At 36.8% G+C, this 19,476-nt stretch overlaps 1 protein-coding gene across 15 annotated transcripts in view; it reads right to left on the reverse strand.

Moving 5' to 3' along the window:
* Positions 1-19,476, reverse strand: part of TANC2 (tetratricopeptide repeat, ankyrin repeat and coiled-coil containing 2) — a 290,145-nt gene that overhangs the window by 207,553 nt on the left and 63,116 nt on the right. For 14 of the 15 annotated variants that reach the window (XM_030021416.2, XM_030021420.1, XM_030021407.2 and 11 more), the window contains 2 exons: positions 16,970-17,032; positions 7,087-7,186 (listed from right to left, as the gene is read on the reverse strand). In XM_030021416.2, the coding sequence (XP_029877276.1) occupies positions 7,087-7,153 (67 nt within the window). In that variant the 5' untranslated portion in view covers positions 7,154-7,186; positions 16,970-17,032. The remainder of the gene's footprint in view (positions 1-7,086; positions 7,187-16,969; positions 17,033-19,476) is intronic. The other variant, XM_030021412.2, reaches the window with a different exon arrangement.

A 19,476-nucleotide genomic window follows, 5' to 3' on the forward strand; every position in this document is an offset into this window, starting at 1 on the left:
GAAATACATCAAACATTTTTCTCTCGCTTCCCCAAACCCCTGTACCTAATTTTACAGTTTAACATTTTTGAACAAATGGGACAGAGTCTGAAGATTCTTTCATTCATTTTGTCTTGGGAGAGGAAAAAGAGGAGTATTTCTGATACAGGCTACTTTAATGAAAAGGGAGGAACTAAATAAGAACTGCACCTGTATCAAAACCGTAAATATACCTGATACACAGAGCCTGCCTTTCAAACAATGTTACATATTGAACAGTTCAACATAAGTGTGGAAAAAGGATTTAGAAGTCGCTAAAACTTAAGCCTCATAGTAAAGAGCCCAAAATAACAGCATTTCAAAGACAGGGAGATTCTGCTCTATCATAAAAATCAGACATTAAGAAACACTGCATTCTTTCAATTCCCCCACAAAAAATAAAGCCTAAAAATTGGGAATACTGAGAAGAACTACAAGATTATGAGTATTCAAGAAGATTTAACTGAAAGAAAACATAACAAGTTGAAATATTCCAGATTCTAGAAATAATGCACTCAAATGCAGTTATCTGGTGAGCTGAAATGTTGAGAAAAATGGAGGAAAGTCATATTGCAAGGCTTGAAAACAGGGGCAAAGAAAAAAGGAGTTTTGTAACTGTACCACAATAAGGGAAGTTAGAAGAGGAGGGTCGAAGCAAGGAGGAAGGCTTAAAATATGGCTCTAAAAAACTTTGCACATCAAATCATTGAAGAATACCATATAACACCATGAGATGACAATCAGGAAACGCTGAGACAGGACTAAAAAAATCCCTTTCCAGAAGATTAATATATCTACATCTGTAGTTGATGAAAACAAAAAAACATAAAGAATAAAACAATAGATTAAATCTCAAGAGGGTGGAAAAAGCCACAAAGAAGGTGTGGGAACAAAACTCACTGAACGGTACTTCAGGTAATAAAGTCACTTTTAGGGCTCTGGAAACACAAGAGGTGGGGTGAGGATATCCATTGCTTGTTACTCATAACAGGATGGAGGCAGCCTTAGTCAACACACTTGTTGTTACAGCTGGTGATGGTCAGATTTGTGAAAATATTGGCAAGGCTTAGGCTGACAGAGCTGGATTATCCCCCACTCCCCCCACATGCTCACACACAGAAGCATAAAACAATACAGGTTGATAAACTCTAGTGGAACAGTTGAGTCAGTTAATAAAAAATTATAAACACAGTAAAGGACTGAACAGACCTGTCAAATAAGAATTATTTATGAGCTATAAAGCAAGTTAGGTTAACATCTGTGCTGTTATTAAAAATCATCAGAAGTAAAGAAATACGTATTAGAATAATATGGGCACGAGCTGCTAAAATTATCTCTACCATAGCTGTGCAGGAGAGAAGCAGAAGCTTTATTGTCCATGCATCTTTTATTTGTCTGGGAAGAGAGATTGTTATATGAACAAGACATAGTCTGACCAAGTAAATATGCCTTACTAAGAAGAAAAATGGGTGCATGTCTACACACATACCTTGCCGATATAATTCCTTCTTAAGAAGAAATACACTAAATTACATAAGTGAAAAACAAACTTTCAGGAAGGGTCAGTTCATTCTTAATAAACTCAAGGACAAGACTTCAGCACAGTCAGAGGAGCTATGGATTTGTCAACATACTCGAGACTTGTTTAAAAAATGGATTTATGAAAAACTAGCAAAATTTTGGAAGAAAATGGTCTGAATTATTATTTGGATGGAGTACCTTGAACAAGTGGATACATTTGGTATTCAGTACCACAATACATTCTGTAAGTCTGATAGGTCTTTTAATATCTCACTTCTAATACCTTCTTAAATTAAGTTATCCCGACATCTATAGGACCCACCAGCTGGATCTCATCACTCAGCAATTTCTTTCGGAAATGAAATCCAAAAAGCAATTGTGACCTTCTACAACTCTTTTGGGGTAAAAATTATGCTTAGACTTCCAAAAGAGATCAGATAAGAAACTGCATGGAGTTCTGGCAAAGCAGTGATGAGACCTTCACAGAAATGCCTTTTATCTTAGAAAGGCAAGAATCAAAAGAGAAGAACATTTGACAGGGGCTCTTTTAGTCCTGGAATTAAAATATAAAGTGGCAGATTCCAAAAGACCCTATAAATACATTGGAAGTTAGAAGTAATTGGCTCTCCTGTGAACCAGGAAAGAAGAACAGGTTTTAAAAACCCTACACCAAAAATATTATGAATGACAGGCAGGCTCCTAGCTGGTAAGCTCAAGATAAAAATGGTGTGCATTATATCAGTTAAGAACAAGTAAGATACAATTCCTAGCCAACTCAGAAGAAAAAAGCAGAGCCTTTGGGCTAGTTTATAAAGGATTACATGCCTCAGATAAATTTAACGCGCAAAAAAGAGACAAGAGTACTTTAAGAATCTACCTCGGCCTCTGCCAGAAATAAAAGGCACAAATCCTGGACTTACACCTCACAAAGTGAGGAGAAATATAAAACCAAATAAAATGCGCAGTTCTGCAGCTGAGTTTTACTAGGTTCTAAAGGGAATCTGAACTCTTACAGTAGTATTAATTTAATGCGGTAATGTAAGAAGGAAATAGTCCACCTGCTTGGAGAAGAAACAAGGATAATTACAATAAGTAGAAAGATTGGATCCATTACACAGGCTTATTTCACTAACGCGATACTGGAATGAATGTATTAGCAGACTGATTTGATGTAAACTAATTAAATACATACCCAGATCAATGAATGTTTAGTATAAGCAAGCAAACTGCAGATAAATATGAAACAGGTCCTTGATAAACAGATAAAAACAATAGAATACCTTATAGTCTCTGGATTCAGAGAATAGAACAGAATTGCCCTGGAAGGGCTGAATTAGGGGGAGAGAAGCCTCAGAAAAATTTCTGACAAGCAGCAGCATGCAGGAGTGCCTACCTGCAGGTTTTAATGCAACTGCTTGCCCTAGCCATAGGGCTTCTGGCCACAATAATCATGCCAGATCTTCACCCAGAAGGGATAAAAGGATGGAGCAAAGCACAGTCCTTTTACACTTTAAAACAAACATATCCTAAGTAAATTTAGTCCTGGATACACACTGCAGTCAGAAAACTTACATGTCTGCATATCTCTGTAAATTAATTTAGAATAGAAAAAGAAAGGTAATATTTAACTACATTCAGATCACATTTTAGCTTTACAGACACTTGTCTGGTAGCTTTGTGGAATATCCATTTATGACAGATGAAAATACAGCCTAATCAAAATACTATTGCAGTCATAATGCGTCCTCAAGGCATTACTGTAAAATATCTTGAGCGCCCTTGAGTCACAAGAGAATTTTTGTTAAGACAAGAGATTAAATATGTGCACAAATACACATGCACACAGTTATACTGCATACAGTACGCTGCTACAAAATCCTATCAGTAGAGTTTTGAAAGTACATACACACAAAATTAACCACAGGAGATTACACAATCTGATGTTGCAGTAGAAATTCATTTATTTTAATTGGCATTACTGCACGTAACTGTACATTCATACAGATGTAATTGGTATTCTTCTTTTATAAATATTTTGTGTGTTCCTGAACCACAATACCATAAAGAGTACCTAAGAAAAAAAAAAACAACACCCCAGCTGAGTCAAAATAAATTTTAACCACAGTTCTTCAGAGAAGTTGCTCAGCAGTTTCTGAAGGAGGAATAATAAGAAGGCATTTTACTGTTACCACTACCAGTGTTCTTTTAATCATGAAGAATTATCAAAACCACATCACAACATCTAGGGATTGTTAGCTTGACTTCACTGACCCCGTTTGCTAACTATGTCACTGCAAATGAAAGAAACTGCAAAGAACACTAATTTCAAAGGCCAGTGTGCTCACTTGGATTCCCCAAGAAAAAACCACAATACCTTTAACCCTCCTTCAAAGGTTTACTCACGCACTGGAATGCAAAATGACTGGAGTGTAGGAAATTAAGATACACACACTGCAATTTCATTGAAACCCACACGCACCAGAGACACCTGAGTGGGCTGTCACCTACCTATGTAATTTAAAATCATTACATGGAAGGTGAATCAACAGCAGACCTGAAACCTCTAATAGATTACTTTCACAACACAGAACTTATGATTTTGAGTTTGCTCCCAATTCCCAGAGATGGGTGTAGCTCTGCATTGCAGTTTCCCTGTGAACACGGGTTGTTCTGGAAACATCTGCCTCTGCTGCCAGGGCAGCTCACACTCCCTCTCCCCTGGCTCTACCCTCCAGATCACACTGCCCCATGATGTAACAGCTTCTGCGGCCACAAGGCACGTCAGAACACCAAAACCATCAGGGAAACTTAATTTCCAACTTCTAATTAGCAATCTAAATCATGTTAATGATAAATATATTTTTTAAATGCAATAAATACCTGATCTTGTTAAAGCACTTGGCTGAAAAATATCCAGAACCCCCAGTGTCCCACCTACGCCCCCACAAAATCTTAACAGTGAAGGCAATAGTGATGTAGGTGACCTGAAGGTACACACTCACCATGTGAAAACGTTCTAGAGAATGAAACGCTGGGACTTGCAGTTATACATGTGCATTTATCCAGGGGGGTGGGAGGATTCCTCAAGATCCTTTCCTTCGCATACCAAGAGACCAAGAAGGAAGGGAGGACAAAGAGAAAGGGAGCACGGAGGTTTAGGGTAAGCAAAGTAGACAAGTACGATAATGAGTATCAAGTTGGGTTGTTCAGACTAGCACAGGACTGCTCTGTCACTGCAGTGACAGGGTGGCAAATTCCTTTTGTATATTATTAGATAAGCACTCTCCTTTTTTATCGACTTTTAAAGCATGAAATTTGTAGTTCGCCAGAATTGCAAAGCAAATAAAGCAAATTTCGGGCTTATAATGCTGTATGCTACACAGAAATGTACCTGGAAGAGCTACTGATTTTTTTACTTACTGTGTTGCAAAGAAATACAGAATTAAATATATTTATTAAAAAAAAAATCTAAGCAGCAATGAATTAATCTAATGCCATGCTATAGTTTGATAGACTAACACTTATCTGAAAAATTACTTTCCAGTGGAGGGATGTTTTCCATTTGGACACTGTTAATATAACAAACCTTATCATCTCCTTTTTCTATTCCCTCTCCTCCCCTGAAGAATACCAACAGAACTTCTCAATAAAGCAACTTATTTCAAAGGCAGAAACGCAATAAATTAAACATACAGTATGGTCATTAGGCATTAGAGAAAACCTCATCTATTAAAGACTCCCATATTGTTTTTTAAGACGACCCATCTCTTTTTCCGTTTTGCTTAAAGACAGAAGTACAAGCATATCAAATCTTGTTATTTCAGAACTTACATTTTTCATTCACAAAATAAGGAACACATATTTGCAAAGCTCTGCACATACAAGATCCTTACTATTTCTTTGGGAGATAAGTCAAAAGGAATACTAGGGACTGATAACAGAACATCTGACAAAGATACGGCTTCATACAGGAACCACAGTTTAAGATATTTGTCTATTTACAGTTTTCCAAAGGTTGTGAGTATCATCAGAGGGTGACCTGTACTTTCCTGAGCTTTCAATCATAAATGTGATACTTCACAGAAATACAAAATCACAAGAGGACAGAGCCATCTACTCGTGTGTCCTTCCCAAACCTGCCTTTTTATGCAGGTACCTCCCTCATATTAACCACTCCTGCAACAAAAGACTAAGGAGTTCACAAGGAAAGAAAATCTCCTTCATAAAAGCAGCGAACGACAACCACGACCTCGGGCTGGAATTACTTAGGGCGTCTTTGCAAAATAGACATTTTTCCCACTATATGAGATACACACCAATTACAATAACTAATGCAAGGAAGTCAACACCATGACACACTGCTTAAACTTTTCATGACAAATATCTTCAGGATCAACCAACACAAACTGGGACTCTCATCAGAAAGCAGACTCTAACAGATTACTGATGTCTAAGGACCAAAACGAAGTCAGCACCGCTAGCAGGCAACTTCAGGACACAGCGAAGCCGTACTGCTGAAAAAGACAATTCCCCTTCCCCACATAAAACTCGGGGTACTAGGATATTAAAAGTGGGGGAGGGGGGAAATTCTGGCACTGTGAGAAATAACAAGTTAACTTGTTTCAACCAAGGGAAAACAGCCTGGTTTTTCCATTGCATTTATCACCATTGTATCTCTGCATCTTCACTTGTGGTTTCCCATGGAATATACATATGCACTATTTACACAGACACACAAGCACAAATAAACACTGTATCCCAAAATATTCAAAATGTGCTGCCAGATGGCTTTAAAAAGAAAAATGAAAGATCTAATTAAGAGCTCTTACACTGCCAGCACTCCAATTTTGGAAATAAAAACAGAAGTTAAATAAGAAGGTTTTTAAAGCATATCAATATTTTTATAATATTTTGCTTCACAATTACAATCTCTGCTAACCTCCTTCATGGATCAAACAGGCCAAGCCATATGAACCAGTGCTAACTGTAAACTCCTTTCCTGGGATGGTGGAAAAAAGAGACTAACAGAACTGGTGACTAAATTTGGGCAATTTCTCCTTAATTCCATCTCTTCCCATTCCTCTCTCTCCCTCCTGTTTAAAAGTAAAAAAAAATAAAAAGAATTGCTACTGCTATCACAAGTATTGTCTGTAATGAAGAAGATTTCACCGCCACAAGTTCTCACAGTCATTTTCAAGGAAAAATTTTTATTTTCTTAATTTCCATAATTGAAACATGAACCTTAATGTTAGTTTACTACAGGATTATGTATAAATACTATTTGTTTTTCCCTACATCTTATTTCCCCCATAAAAACAGACTGTGGTTTACATACATTTTTAAATAAATATACATATATTTTTTAATATAAAATGACAGCACAATATTAAAACGACCTATGATGATGTTTTGAGTCTACAAGATGATCAACTGAGTACATCTATTCATTAAAAAGAAAAAAGACCCAGTAAGACCAAAACACACATAAAAGGAGTACTTTCAAAAACTGTAAATAAAACACATGCATGAGGATTGACATTTACTTACCACTGGACCTGTTTTTGCGGTTTGACTTCCCTCCTGTAAGAAGCATCTTGAGACTGTTTCGAAACATGGCGATCCTGTTCCACTTTGCGTATCCCAAAAACTGTGTAAAGCAAAAGAATAACAGATGTAAAAAAATCAACACTCCAATTTGGTCAACAGGAAACCACTGCAGAGAAGCAGTGAGAAAGTGCTAAAAACAAGATAAAAACTTAGAATGATGAAAAACTATTTTGCCAATACGTTTCCTAACAATAGAAATCAACATCCACGTAAAGCCTACCATTCTGTTTGCTTTCATTCATCCAGGCTATTTCCAGGACAACACAATTCCAGCACTGCTAGCATGACCCACCTATTTTGTCAAATGATTTGACCAAATTATTATCACACTAAACTGGGAAAGAGCATTTAGCAAACTCTGCTTCCATTTCCCATTACTATTAGAGCCAAACCTATCAGAAAGAGTTGCTACCCTTCACATTGCTCAGAAAAAGTCAATCTTGCTGACAACAACCCACAGACTATAAAAGCTGTTGTCTTTAGCTCCTGGGCTAGTTGACTGTCAAATTCTTCTGTGAGTTGAATAAATTGTCATGAGCAGGAAAGCCACTCAAACCCAGAGTTAACAGACACAAAAATCAAACAGAAACATTATCCATATATTTTCCTTGCTTTATATGTCTTGGGGAAAAAAAAAAAAAAGTTGTCTCTGTGCTGTCGAAGATAAAAGAATGAGCTTCTGGGTTCACCAGACACCCTGACAGCTTGTTCTGGTGGAACATCCTCATACTAAAGTAGGTAAACCATCAAAACAGCAACCACAAAAGCAGCTCCTAACTAGACCAAAAGAATAGTAAAGAGTCTTTGATCAGGACATACAATAAATCACAACTTTCCTTATATTGTACACATAGTATTCCATAGTTACAAGGTAACACATTCATCTTATGGAAATACATCATGAAATTTTTTCCTGCAACAATGTTAGGTTCTTCTTGGAGGATGCTCAATAAATGCTAACTTGAGTTTCTTCACATTTATCTAATACTTTCAAGTACATTCATACAATAATACCTAGTTCAAAGAGCTTTATATGCATATTTAAAGCCACTGAAACTCCTTTTAATATGACTTACTTACTGAGAGATACTAATATTCCAAGGCAGTAACTCAGAGCACACACATAACGAACACCAGTAAGCATGCACGAATGACATGAACTTTAACCTTTCCTGACTTTCAGGAGTTCCCATTCACTTCTTAGATTCCACAAACAGATTTGGGGGTATGTTTGTCTCCATGCATGTATGCATGCATCCATGAATATTAAACAGGAAACACAGTACCAGTATTTCCTTTGCATCTATGAATCGCTTGAGTATCATCTGGCATCTTTCTGCGGCCTTGCATAATGACATCAAAGCACAACGAGCCAGTATTTAGGTTTATTCCCAGGGCTCCTAAACAAAGCTTAGACCCCTCTTCGAAGCATCCTACTGTTACATGACTACAAAAAAATTTCCATCTGGGCACAAACACAATTGTCTTAAATTTGAGTTCTGTTTATTTAGTTTCTTTAGATGGCTGTTGTGTTCCAGCTTGCAGCATAGAAAGAAAACTTCTGGGTTTACATATCCTTCCTCTCTTAGAATCTGTTATTAATAAACTCCTTTATATACAACACTGTTTGCAACATCAGAAGGAGAAAATATGAAGTAGACATTAAACACAAAGAGGAGGCAACCAAACTCAAAGTGTTATTTATTCTAGAACATGGTAATATTATAATCCCTCCAACATCCCACTAATCCAAATGTATTTATCTAGGCTTTGAGCAAGACAACAAGGCGGCAGTAAACACCTCCTGCTACTCTTTGGAGAACTGCTTGAGTCTGAATGTGACTTATCTTTTCCTCCTCTACAGTATTGAGCACTATGCTGATAACATAATGTGTATGTGTGATTGATCTATTTATTTATTTATTTATTTAAGAAAAAGCAGACTCAAGTGGTTCTTATATTAAGCCAAGTGTCATAGCCACAATGAAGTTAATTTTTCCCTAGAAGTTTAAATAACTATCCCCTAGCAACATTTTTCCAAGACAGGCAAAACAAGAAGAGGTAGTTTCTTTCTGCTCTGTGATAGCAATACATAAAAATAATGAGAAAAAGTTTCATCAGCTAGCAGGGTTAATAATAATTCACACTAACGCATCATGCTTGCAAGAATACACAACTGTGTTTCAACAAGCAAACAGAGGTACTTCTGGGAGTGCAGCTGGAATGGTGAAGCATGGAGCAAAGGGGTGGCTAACTGATTAAGAATTTATCCCTTCTGTAGGCAGATAATGCAGCCTGCCATGAGCTCCTCTACCCAAACCTAACTTACCTGCCCTAACTAACCTAGCGCAGTGACTATAGTGCCACATGTCTGAGTAAGATCTTGAAAGCGTTCCCACGGAAGTCATACTCGGAGCGTGCAACTTCAGTGAATTAAGCAACGGTACCGTTTGTAACCTGCAGACTTTAAGTTATAAGTTTGATTCTCTAGTCACGCTAAAGTAAATCAGAATCAACTCCACTGCTGATGACAGAGTAACATCAGACTTTGACTATCACCAGCCACAAATAACATCCTATTTTTCATCTTTTACCTGTGGCATTGTGTACTAGTTAGCCAATGCAGGCAGAAAGGCAAAAGGGGATTGTAAAGTACTCAGCTTGCTATTTCAGAGTTAGGTAAAAAAAACCAGGTAAATAAATAACAATCTTGCAGCATTTGGCGAGACTAGGGTAGAGGAGAAAGCTCCCGCTAAAAAAACACTACAGAAAAGCATAGGATTTTTTCTTTTTCTTTTCTTGTTTGTTTTAAAAAAGCAGCTCTCAGGTATCCATTTTGAGTCCCATCTAAGTCTGGAAGGACAATCAATCTTTATAATGGCATTTTCCTCACAATCAAACTCTCATGGTAGCCAGTGGACAGCCCAAAACTTCAAAGTTCCTATGAATTAAGAAAGAGGTTTAGGGACGATCCCCTCATCAGCTTGCACTGAGAAGAGAACTGAGTGGAGCTATGCCATCAGTGCTGAGGTATAACCTCATTAATACTAATTATGCTGAAGGAGCCAACTGGACTGAGCCTGAACAGTGCCAAAGGTGAGGATGACTGCTAATGATGCCTACCTCTAGCCTTCACATGGCAAACTGTGCCAGAAGTTGCTGTGCAGCTACTGGGATTTAATTAAGTCTCTGCATAGGGCATATAGGGGCCCTCCATGAATTTGCTCCAAAGAACCATGGAGTAGAGAAAGTATTGATGTCTTGCATTAAGACCCTGAGTTACCAGCTATGGGATGTCTCAAGGACTAATTCCATATTCTCAAAGCTCACCTAGAAGCCTCAGAGGACTGCTAGATCTTTAGTGACCGGCACAGGAGAGAGATGGAAAGAAAGGCCTTTTAGTAATAGACCTAGTTTAGCATCAACTCATGACGTGGTTTCTCATTGTGTTTTACAGACAATGTTGTAGTACTCCAAGTGTAAGTATTCAGTAAATTTGTCCTGATTAGTTAAGGTTTTCACAATATAGAGTAGCAGAATCAGCAGGTCACCAAAATCAACTGCTGTTTTTCTTTTGCATGCACAGCCACCTTATTTTGTGGCTTTGAGCAAATGTGGTCACAGGTCCTCCTCTGTTTAGCTAATAATAAGCCAGAAATAATATTTAAGAATAGGTACTCTAAATTAAGAATTCTGTTGGTCATATTAGTTCATGGAATTAGAAGGATTAAATAGCAAATGGTATTACAGTATTAGAAGGAGCTGGATCAGACATTTTTTCATATTACCAACGAACTCCTCAATACATCTCACAGTCCAGGTTAATACTCTTCTCCAGTCTCGCAAGCAGCTATGTCAGCAGAAGCTAAAAACACAGTATGCTGATGGGGATCCTTTACACTCCCACTGCCATGGGATACTGCTATCATCAAATACAGCAACCAAGAGCTACTACACTTTGTCATTTAGCTTGTCATTTGTAACTTTACCAAATCTAATGAAGATATTATGCCAGCAAAAGTCTCCAAACAGTATCAGCAGATAAATGAAAAGGCACTATCTCTATGAACAATGTTGCATAGTATCAGTGGCACTTCACAAAAGTAGGTTTTTTTAAAAAACAGCTCAAGAATCTTCTGGTTTAGGTATAGACAGGCTCTGCCACATGTTGTTTTATCTTCTAACAAAGCTAGATTTCAATGAAATACACAAACAAAAACAGTTTCTGGAGCATGAGAAAGCAGTAGTACAAATACAATAAGGGAAAAAAAAAAAAGGCAAGGGAGTAGAGACAGACTGAACGCTACAAGCTGCAACTTTACACCAAATGCTAAGCTTAAACAAGTCTGCAATATCTCATTAAATCCTCCTGGATGACTAAGGCCTATTTCTTTGTTTTCTTAATTTTAAGACAGAATTTGTAGACAGGCTGTGAAAACTACTTCACGTTTTGGGTGGCTACACATTATTACATCCCACAGAAGTAATTTTCGCTTCTTTTTAGAGATTTCCTAGGGAAAGACATTGTCTGTCAGACACAGAATTTCAAAATCAAAGCAAATTATTTTTGCCCTATATACCACCACTAAAACAGCTAGATCCCAGTATTTTCCTCTTCTGTGATCACCTCACTAAAAATAAAATTATTCTTTATATAAAGCTGATTAGTAAAGCTAAGCTCTTTTTCAAAAAAAGTGTTTGATGTCCAATGAGACGTACAAACATTACTTGGCCACTGCTGTCAAGTTTTGTGCAAATTAGCATTAGAAGTTATTAAATACATACTTTTCAGAGTAGAACTATAATCTATGTTTTTTCCAATAATGAAAAGCTTCTAACCACAACAATATTAAGGGAATGCAATCTAAGTCGTATGTGCAATGCACATTTCTCACGAATTTTATTTCTGCCTTGCCTCCATACTGAAAATAGCTATGTAAAAGGACAGACATTTCTAAAGTTGTTTCTAGAAAGTAAAATAACTGTCAACATTTTGGTCTTCCAAACATTTTAAAAGAAACAGATTTCTTTATACACATTCACAATTCTCCTTGAAATCTCAGTTAGGAGAAAGCCCAATTAGGCTGCCTGTGCATTACGGTGATGTTCACAGATTTTAGTAGTTCAGAGTGGCAGACTAACGAGTACAGTCAGGGCATAGCCACGACAGAGCTTTAACTGAATGTGTGAAATGAACAAGTTTAAAATAAATAAATAAATAAATAAAATAAAAAGCCCATACTTCCAAATTGGAGGTGGTTCAACAATTTTGTCAGCTACCTCTTCGTATATTGATTTGTGGTTTAAAAGTAAGTGAAGCAAAAGCCTGTAAATAAGAACACCTCTGTGCCAGACCATGAGATCCCAGTTCAGGCAGCAGCTCACACTGTAGCAAATTAAGACAGAATTTACTCCCAGAACCTTCATAATATTCAGCAGACGTTTATGAATGCTATCTAGTCAAAAATTCTTAAAACATTATATCTATAAATAGATAGATACAAATAGGAATTATTTGCTACCTTTCACCATAGCACATTTTTCAAGGAGAAATCACTACATCCATCAGTGACAAACCAGTTACAAAATTCAGAAGAGCTTAAAAAGTGTAAATCTTGCAGCATCCTACCTCCACGCAATGCTTTGCCAAGCTGTAGATGGGAGCATTACAATATGGCTTAGTGGTATAGTCCCACCCAAACGTGAACGTTGAAAGCCCACTGTGACAAACCCCTTTTGATTATTGAGTGCAGAAGGCAGGCAGGCAGGCATTCCTACTTCATTTCTATCAGACTTTATCACTGAAGATAAAACAAAACTTTGTAAATTGGAATCAGGACTTGGCAGCACCAAGTCAATGGAGTATACACAGAAGAATATGACAAAGTTTTAAAAACAAACTCATTAGATAAGCCTTAATTTCTGTACTTTTACTGCTGACAAATACCATGACAATATTCTGTACTGACAATCAGGAAAATGGTTAGTCCATATCTCGCTGCTTATTCACTTATTTATTTGCTTCTGCCTATCTCAGAAGATCCTGAGACATCACATTTCTTTAATACATCTTCCATTAATTCCCAATAGGAATGATGGAAAGAAGATTTTTTTAAAAGGGGAATTCCTTATGTGTTTTTCTGAAAAAGAAGAAAGTCCTCTGGCAAAAAAAACACACTCAGTTATGCAAAATAACAAAAAAAGCTTATTACTCATAAAATATTCTATTTTAAAAGTTTCTGGTAGCACCAGATCATCTCTTTTCATGAAGCAAGCTGAACTCACTACATTAGAAATTAAGATTTATGTATAATAAGTAGTGCATATTAAGATGCCAAAAAAAGGTACCTTTCCGAATATTAGTTTTCAGGATTTAACAGCATGTAAAGACTAAATTAACATTTTCTGAACAAAAATTCTAACCTTTCACAAATTAATGAACTGTTTTCAAAGAGCATTCAAACTTCAGAAAGGAATCGGTAACAAGGATTTTTTTTTAAAAGAAGTGACAGATTCATAAAGCTAATTATCACAAGATTAAAGAAATTGAAAAATGAAAGGAAGACACACAACACAAACCAAGTTAGGCTTTCAAGCATCTACTCCACGTATAAAATACATTGTACACAGAAATCTCTTCCACATTCGCTTAAAACAGCTGCTAGACTGAAACTTCTCATGCTCCTCAAATGAATTATTCAGAGTCTAACCTACACTCTAATTTTAAATTGCCCTGAAATTCAAGAGGATGTTTCAAGAGACAACCTAATGACGAGGACTAGTAGCCCAGAAGAGCACATTTAAGCAGCACTCCCGACATTCACAGGAAGACTAGACTGCCACACGTCGTAACTGATAATTGTCAGTATATGTCAGAAGCTCCACAAACTTCATGACGATCAAATGCATTAAACTCTCTGTCTCACATAACAGCTCTGACTCACAACAAGAGTGTGAATAACTGATTACAACAACTCTGAAGTCAAAGGAAACGTATATTTATAAGCTTGGTCGATGCAGATTTAAAAACACAGTAACAGAAATTAGACATTAAGTATTTCCAGGAACTTTAGGAATGAAAAAAGCATTGTTGTAATCTAGCAAAAATGCCAAGAACTTCTAGGCTTATTTGGAAAAAGGAAAACAAAAATGGAATTAAAAGGACTAAACCCTACCAATTACAGGTTTTTAAGCAATTAAGGGTTTATTAGACAAAGTTCTCTAATAGGCTTTAGATCAACTGAGTATGAACAAAAATTATTTCCCTCATGAAAGCCTGAACACTAATCATTATGATGGGGGATGCTTGACATGAAGGTCTATCTGTCCATCCCTTCTGGCCCCTCCTCATCAAAATACTTAAGAGATCTCTTGACTACCTTTCCTACAGATCCTGCCACTAACCCCCGTAACTCAAGAGCCCCTGCATTTGTTCTCTCTCCTTTCCTCCTGTAAGCAGCTAGATGTGCCCCTACTGTCTTTGCTTTTCCAAGCATGCTTGATGGCAAAACATGTAACAGCAGTCACACCACACAAGCGCGCAGCAGGTCAACGTGACAGTGTTTCACAAGGAAGCAGGAACTCAGCTTCAATCTCTGCTTTTATTTTAGCAAAATAAAGCAGCCTTTAATGCTGCAGTTGAAAAGTAATTCTGAGAGCATAACATGGTAATATTCCCACGTACGTGGAGTTCCCAACAAAAGCCCTAAGGTAAATATGGCCAAACATATTTCTTGAGGAGTCCGTGGTGATTATGTTCACTTAAAGTCTGTGGTGTTTATGTTCAGAGGTAACTTTTATATACAGTTAGAGCCTGAGAGGAATGAGAAGAGTACTCTATTATTGTGAAAACCCATACAACTTACTCTGAGGAACAGCTCATTTTTGTACTGTTTGGAAAACAGCCCTTCCAGAGGACTAATTAGCTGGGCTACAGTGTCAGGCTGAAGCAGCTATTTGCTTCTGGAGCTGTAAGGCAGCAGCAGGAGGACACCACCAGAAAGGTGCAATTCTTCATCACTCTAGCACAGATGTACTCTGTGTAGGCTTGAGTTCCCTCTCCTCCATTAACAGCAGACATTTGGTTTTCATTTTGTCTAGAACAGAGTCATACTTCTAGTAAGAGAGATGAAGAATAAAAGCACAACTGCTAGAAGAGAGAGATGCCACTGATGGGCAGCTTATGATCACTCTGAATCTAGATAACCTTACCATTTTCAAACAGCAACAATTCTGGTAGGATAAGCTTGCTCATCACAGAATACTTACAAATATACTTTGCAACCATAACTTATTGCTCAAGGTTTGAATTTATTCTCCTGGGAAAAAAATTTCTCCAACAATACTTTTTATTTAAGTGTTGTGATTTAACACCAAAAAACCTAAATAGCTATTTAAAATGAGATCAGAAACACTACTGAAAGAATGTAAGCACTCACTAGAAGAAAGTCAAAAGTCAGAACCAGTTCTCTCTTGAACATGAAAATGTGGTGACCTTGAAATTAAGGAAATTTAATTTTGAACAGGGCTTTATTATTTTGCATAACCTGGTTTCTAATTCTAGATTAATGATACAGGCTGAATTCATGAGGGACACTTACTTTCTCCATATACAAAGTCAATTATACTGCCTCCAAGAAAAATGATAACTGAAGAAAAGTTAGGAATACAATCACCTCACTTTCATCAACTCATCTTCAGTGCTTTTAGTGTCTTCTGTGTTGCCCTTAACAGTAAAAATTACTGCTTTGGTTTTAAGTATTATTAATAGCTGCCTCCATCAACAACCATTTGAACTAAGTACTTAAGCTTGAAATAAAATATGGCACTGTTCTGCAGAAGTTGAGTCTAGTTAAACTGTCTGCCTTAGAAAGAAATTTTAGTGCACTTTCTATAGCTGGAATCAACAAGCCTCTTTCTGCCAGGATCAACAATCCTCATTCTGCCCCAAACCACCAAAAGATTGAAGCGCAGCAAGTTTCTCCATCAGAAACCGCTTGCATTTCAACTTTTAGCTATGACATAGAGCAGCCAAAAATCCGTCACTCAAAAAAACACCAGCTACATACTGCATGTTCTATTTGAGGCTCCTATCAATCTTAAGTTAATTTTGAAGATTCAGTGTTATGACAGAAAATGGAAACAAAAGACTAGGCAATGTATGAAGTGGCAGGAAATTTTATAGCACTTGACTACATTGAGAGATTAAAGGAAACAAGGAATTATTTTCTTAATTTTTTAAATGATCAAAAACACATATTAAAATACAGACCTAATTAAGGAGCTGCTGTAAGCCTGTTCTGCAAACCTGCTCAACTCTCAAGAATATTCAATATGGAACTGAAGTTCAATCCATTGGCAAGCACTGGAGATTTTCTCAGAACACAGAAGATTTTGGATTTTACAAAAAACAACTGCAAAAGTTAAAACACCAAAGTACATTTATATGGAATGCTGTGTCACTCTTACACATTCTGTTTACAAAAAAGTATAAATATTTTAATTAGCAGTTAGAATGAACTCATTAAGTAATGTAGAACCCTACATAAAGAAGTATTTTTATTACATCAGTTTCTGTTCATCACCTCTAGTAGGAAAAGACAGAGTATGATCAAACACTAATATGTGAAAGCTATTACACCTTTTTCTCTAAATACAGAAATAATCAGGTTAAAAATTGGTAAAACTGATATAGGAAGACAGTGCCCATGCTCCAACTCTAGGTGATCACAGATTAACAAAGAAACAGAGGACAACTTCAATTCTATTTAAACAATAACTACTGCAAAGAGAATGTGGGACTGTGGGAAAAAGGTTCTCCTACCTTGGTATCTTTAGACAAGTTAAATCTCTAGTAAAAAGTGTCTTCTTCCATTCACTGAAAGTCCTGGAAGACAAAAAAAAAAAAAAAAACACAACAGAATTTAGTAGCATCTTCTCAACACACTACCGTGTCCCACGTTTGTCTAGCTGCGCGCACGAACCGTAAATAATCTCATCCGAGGAATAAACTCACAACTTTTCCAGAGTATACCGTATAAGCTATCAGACAGCCCTGGCCCTTTAACATCATGATTAAAAAGTTAATGCTCATGCTTTTACATCTCTGTTAATCAATGCTAATTTTGGTCACTTGACTCTTCCCTCTCACCACTTTTCAAATGGGAAGAGGAGAAAAGCAGGTAACACTTCCCTTTGATGCACATCATATAGTACACTATTTACAAAGTAATATGTTATTTCCAAGTATTTTCCTTCAACCTAGCAAGCTTTCCTGTTAAAATCCTGCAACCTCCCCTCAGTATTTTTTTTAAAACTCAATCCTTACATAAACACAACTCCCATAAAGGAGTCAAAACTAAATCAAGAGTTCAGTACCTGGCCCTTTGCTCTGTCATCACTTACTTACAGTAAGTTCATCAACAAAGAGCCACAAGAAATGTATCTTGCTACTTATTGAAAAAGACCAGAGCACCTATTTTAGCACCAGCATGTGTGTTTGTCTGTGGTGATGATAATTGTGTTACAGGCTTTACCAATCTATTCTTTTAGAAATCTCATTTGAGAAACAGCAAGTAGAAGGAAATACAGACACATCTCATTTGTCATCAAACAAACAAACAAAAAAAATGAAAGTAAATTGAAACCACCTTCCATTTGCAAGTTTAAAGCAAACTTAGAATAATGTTGAACCACTTTGGCAGAGTTTTCTTTATTCTACTGCAAGAGGATACTGAAAAGTAATTGACAGCTTAACTTGTAATTCACACTACTCTCCAGAACCTTAACAGGAACTTCTCAAGATGGTCTTATATGAATAATTTTGTATATAAAACTGTAAGACATTCCATAAATTCATGAAGCAATCCTATTTTATTTCTCAGGGTTGCCAATTATCTCCCTGCTTTCAATTTTTCACCTCTGTGGAAAAATAACTAAAGAGCTAGTAACCAGCATACGACGCTCACCAGGATCGTGGCTGTTTCCATCAGTCAAGCAAGGAAAACATGCAAACGCAGCTCTAATCCCACAGCACTGAAAGCTATTCTTGATACAGCACAGAGGAAGGGTCTGTTTGGCCCATGTCGCCCTGGCTACCTGACCTGTGCCGGAGCCTCCTTCAGCTCATGCATAGCCGTAACCTGGACTCTGCACCTCAGGCTGCCTTGCACCACTCTGCAAGATGACTTTTCCTTCTTCAAACTCCCTTGCTGGGTTCTGCAAACTTCTGCTTGCTCTCTACATCACCCAACTGCCTGAGCATTTGCATGCTGTAGAAACTATATTGTTAGAAAGACCCAGCTAAAAATTTCTGAATGAGTCTCCAACCACATACAGCAAAAGACCACAGTTACGAAACTTAACTGAGCCCATATGGAGGCCAAACCCAAATATGTTCAGATCAAGGAAGATTTTTATTGGGCATTACTTCAAAAAACCCCCTATACTCCTCAGATCCTAAAGAAAGAGAAGAAGAAAGGATCTTAAAACATTTATTTAGCATTCTCTACAATTCTTTTAACTGGTCAAAAACTAGGTACTTGCAAACACCTCCAGTAGGTGACTGAGTAAAGAGAATTTTTTTCTTTCAAAAGCAGCAATGTTACAATTTTTGGAAAACTGAAAACATGCATGGAGTTTTGGAATAACTAAAAATAACTCCTTATAAATATTTCAGTTTGCTGCCATCTATCTTCTTAATACATCTCTCTTAATATGATACCCTGCAAAACAAAGAGTAGAATATGGCTTATGCGGTGTAAGCTGTAGATGAGTGCTGACTACCCATAATTTGCTCAATAACTTTCCATCTGTATTCAGAGAGCATACTTGATGAATATGCTCTGCATTGAGCTTTTAAATAGCAGAGCTTTCATCTGCTCATATTATTACATTAGAAATCTTTATGTGAATCCAGCAGATATTAGTGGGTTGTCAATAAAAACTGAATGTCATTAAAGTGCTTTTATTCTTTAAATGCCTTTAACCCTCTAATTACATTTGTAAATTCCGCTATTTAACTGTATGAAAGTTATAAATTCTGACATGTTGTATCATAACAAATATATTAGAGACTAATATACAAACAGTTTGGGGGGGTGTCAATTTTAGAATTATTCCCTCTTGATTAAACACATAAATCACAACTATGGTGTGTTTCAATCAGAAGCAACACACAGTCAGGATTTCTCCAGATATTCTAGGAGTTTGGGGTTTTAAAACCTTTGTCCTGTGGTATGGCTGCAAGTAATAATATAATTTAAAAAAAAAAAAAAAGGAGTAATTTTTTAAAATATATCAGTATAGTTTTTCCAAGACAGTTCTCTTGGA

This window comes from Aquila chrysaetos, chromosome 8, assembly GCF_900496995.4.
Source record: "Aquila chrysaetos chrysaetos chromosome 8, bAquChr1.4, whole genome shotgun sequence".
In the NCBI taxonomy this organism is placed as follows: Eukaryota; Metazoa; Chordata; class Aves; order Accipitriformes; family Accipitridae; genus Aquila; species Aquila chrysaetos.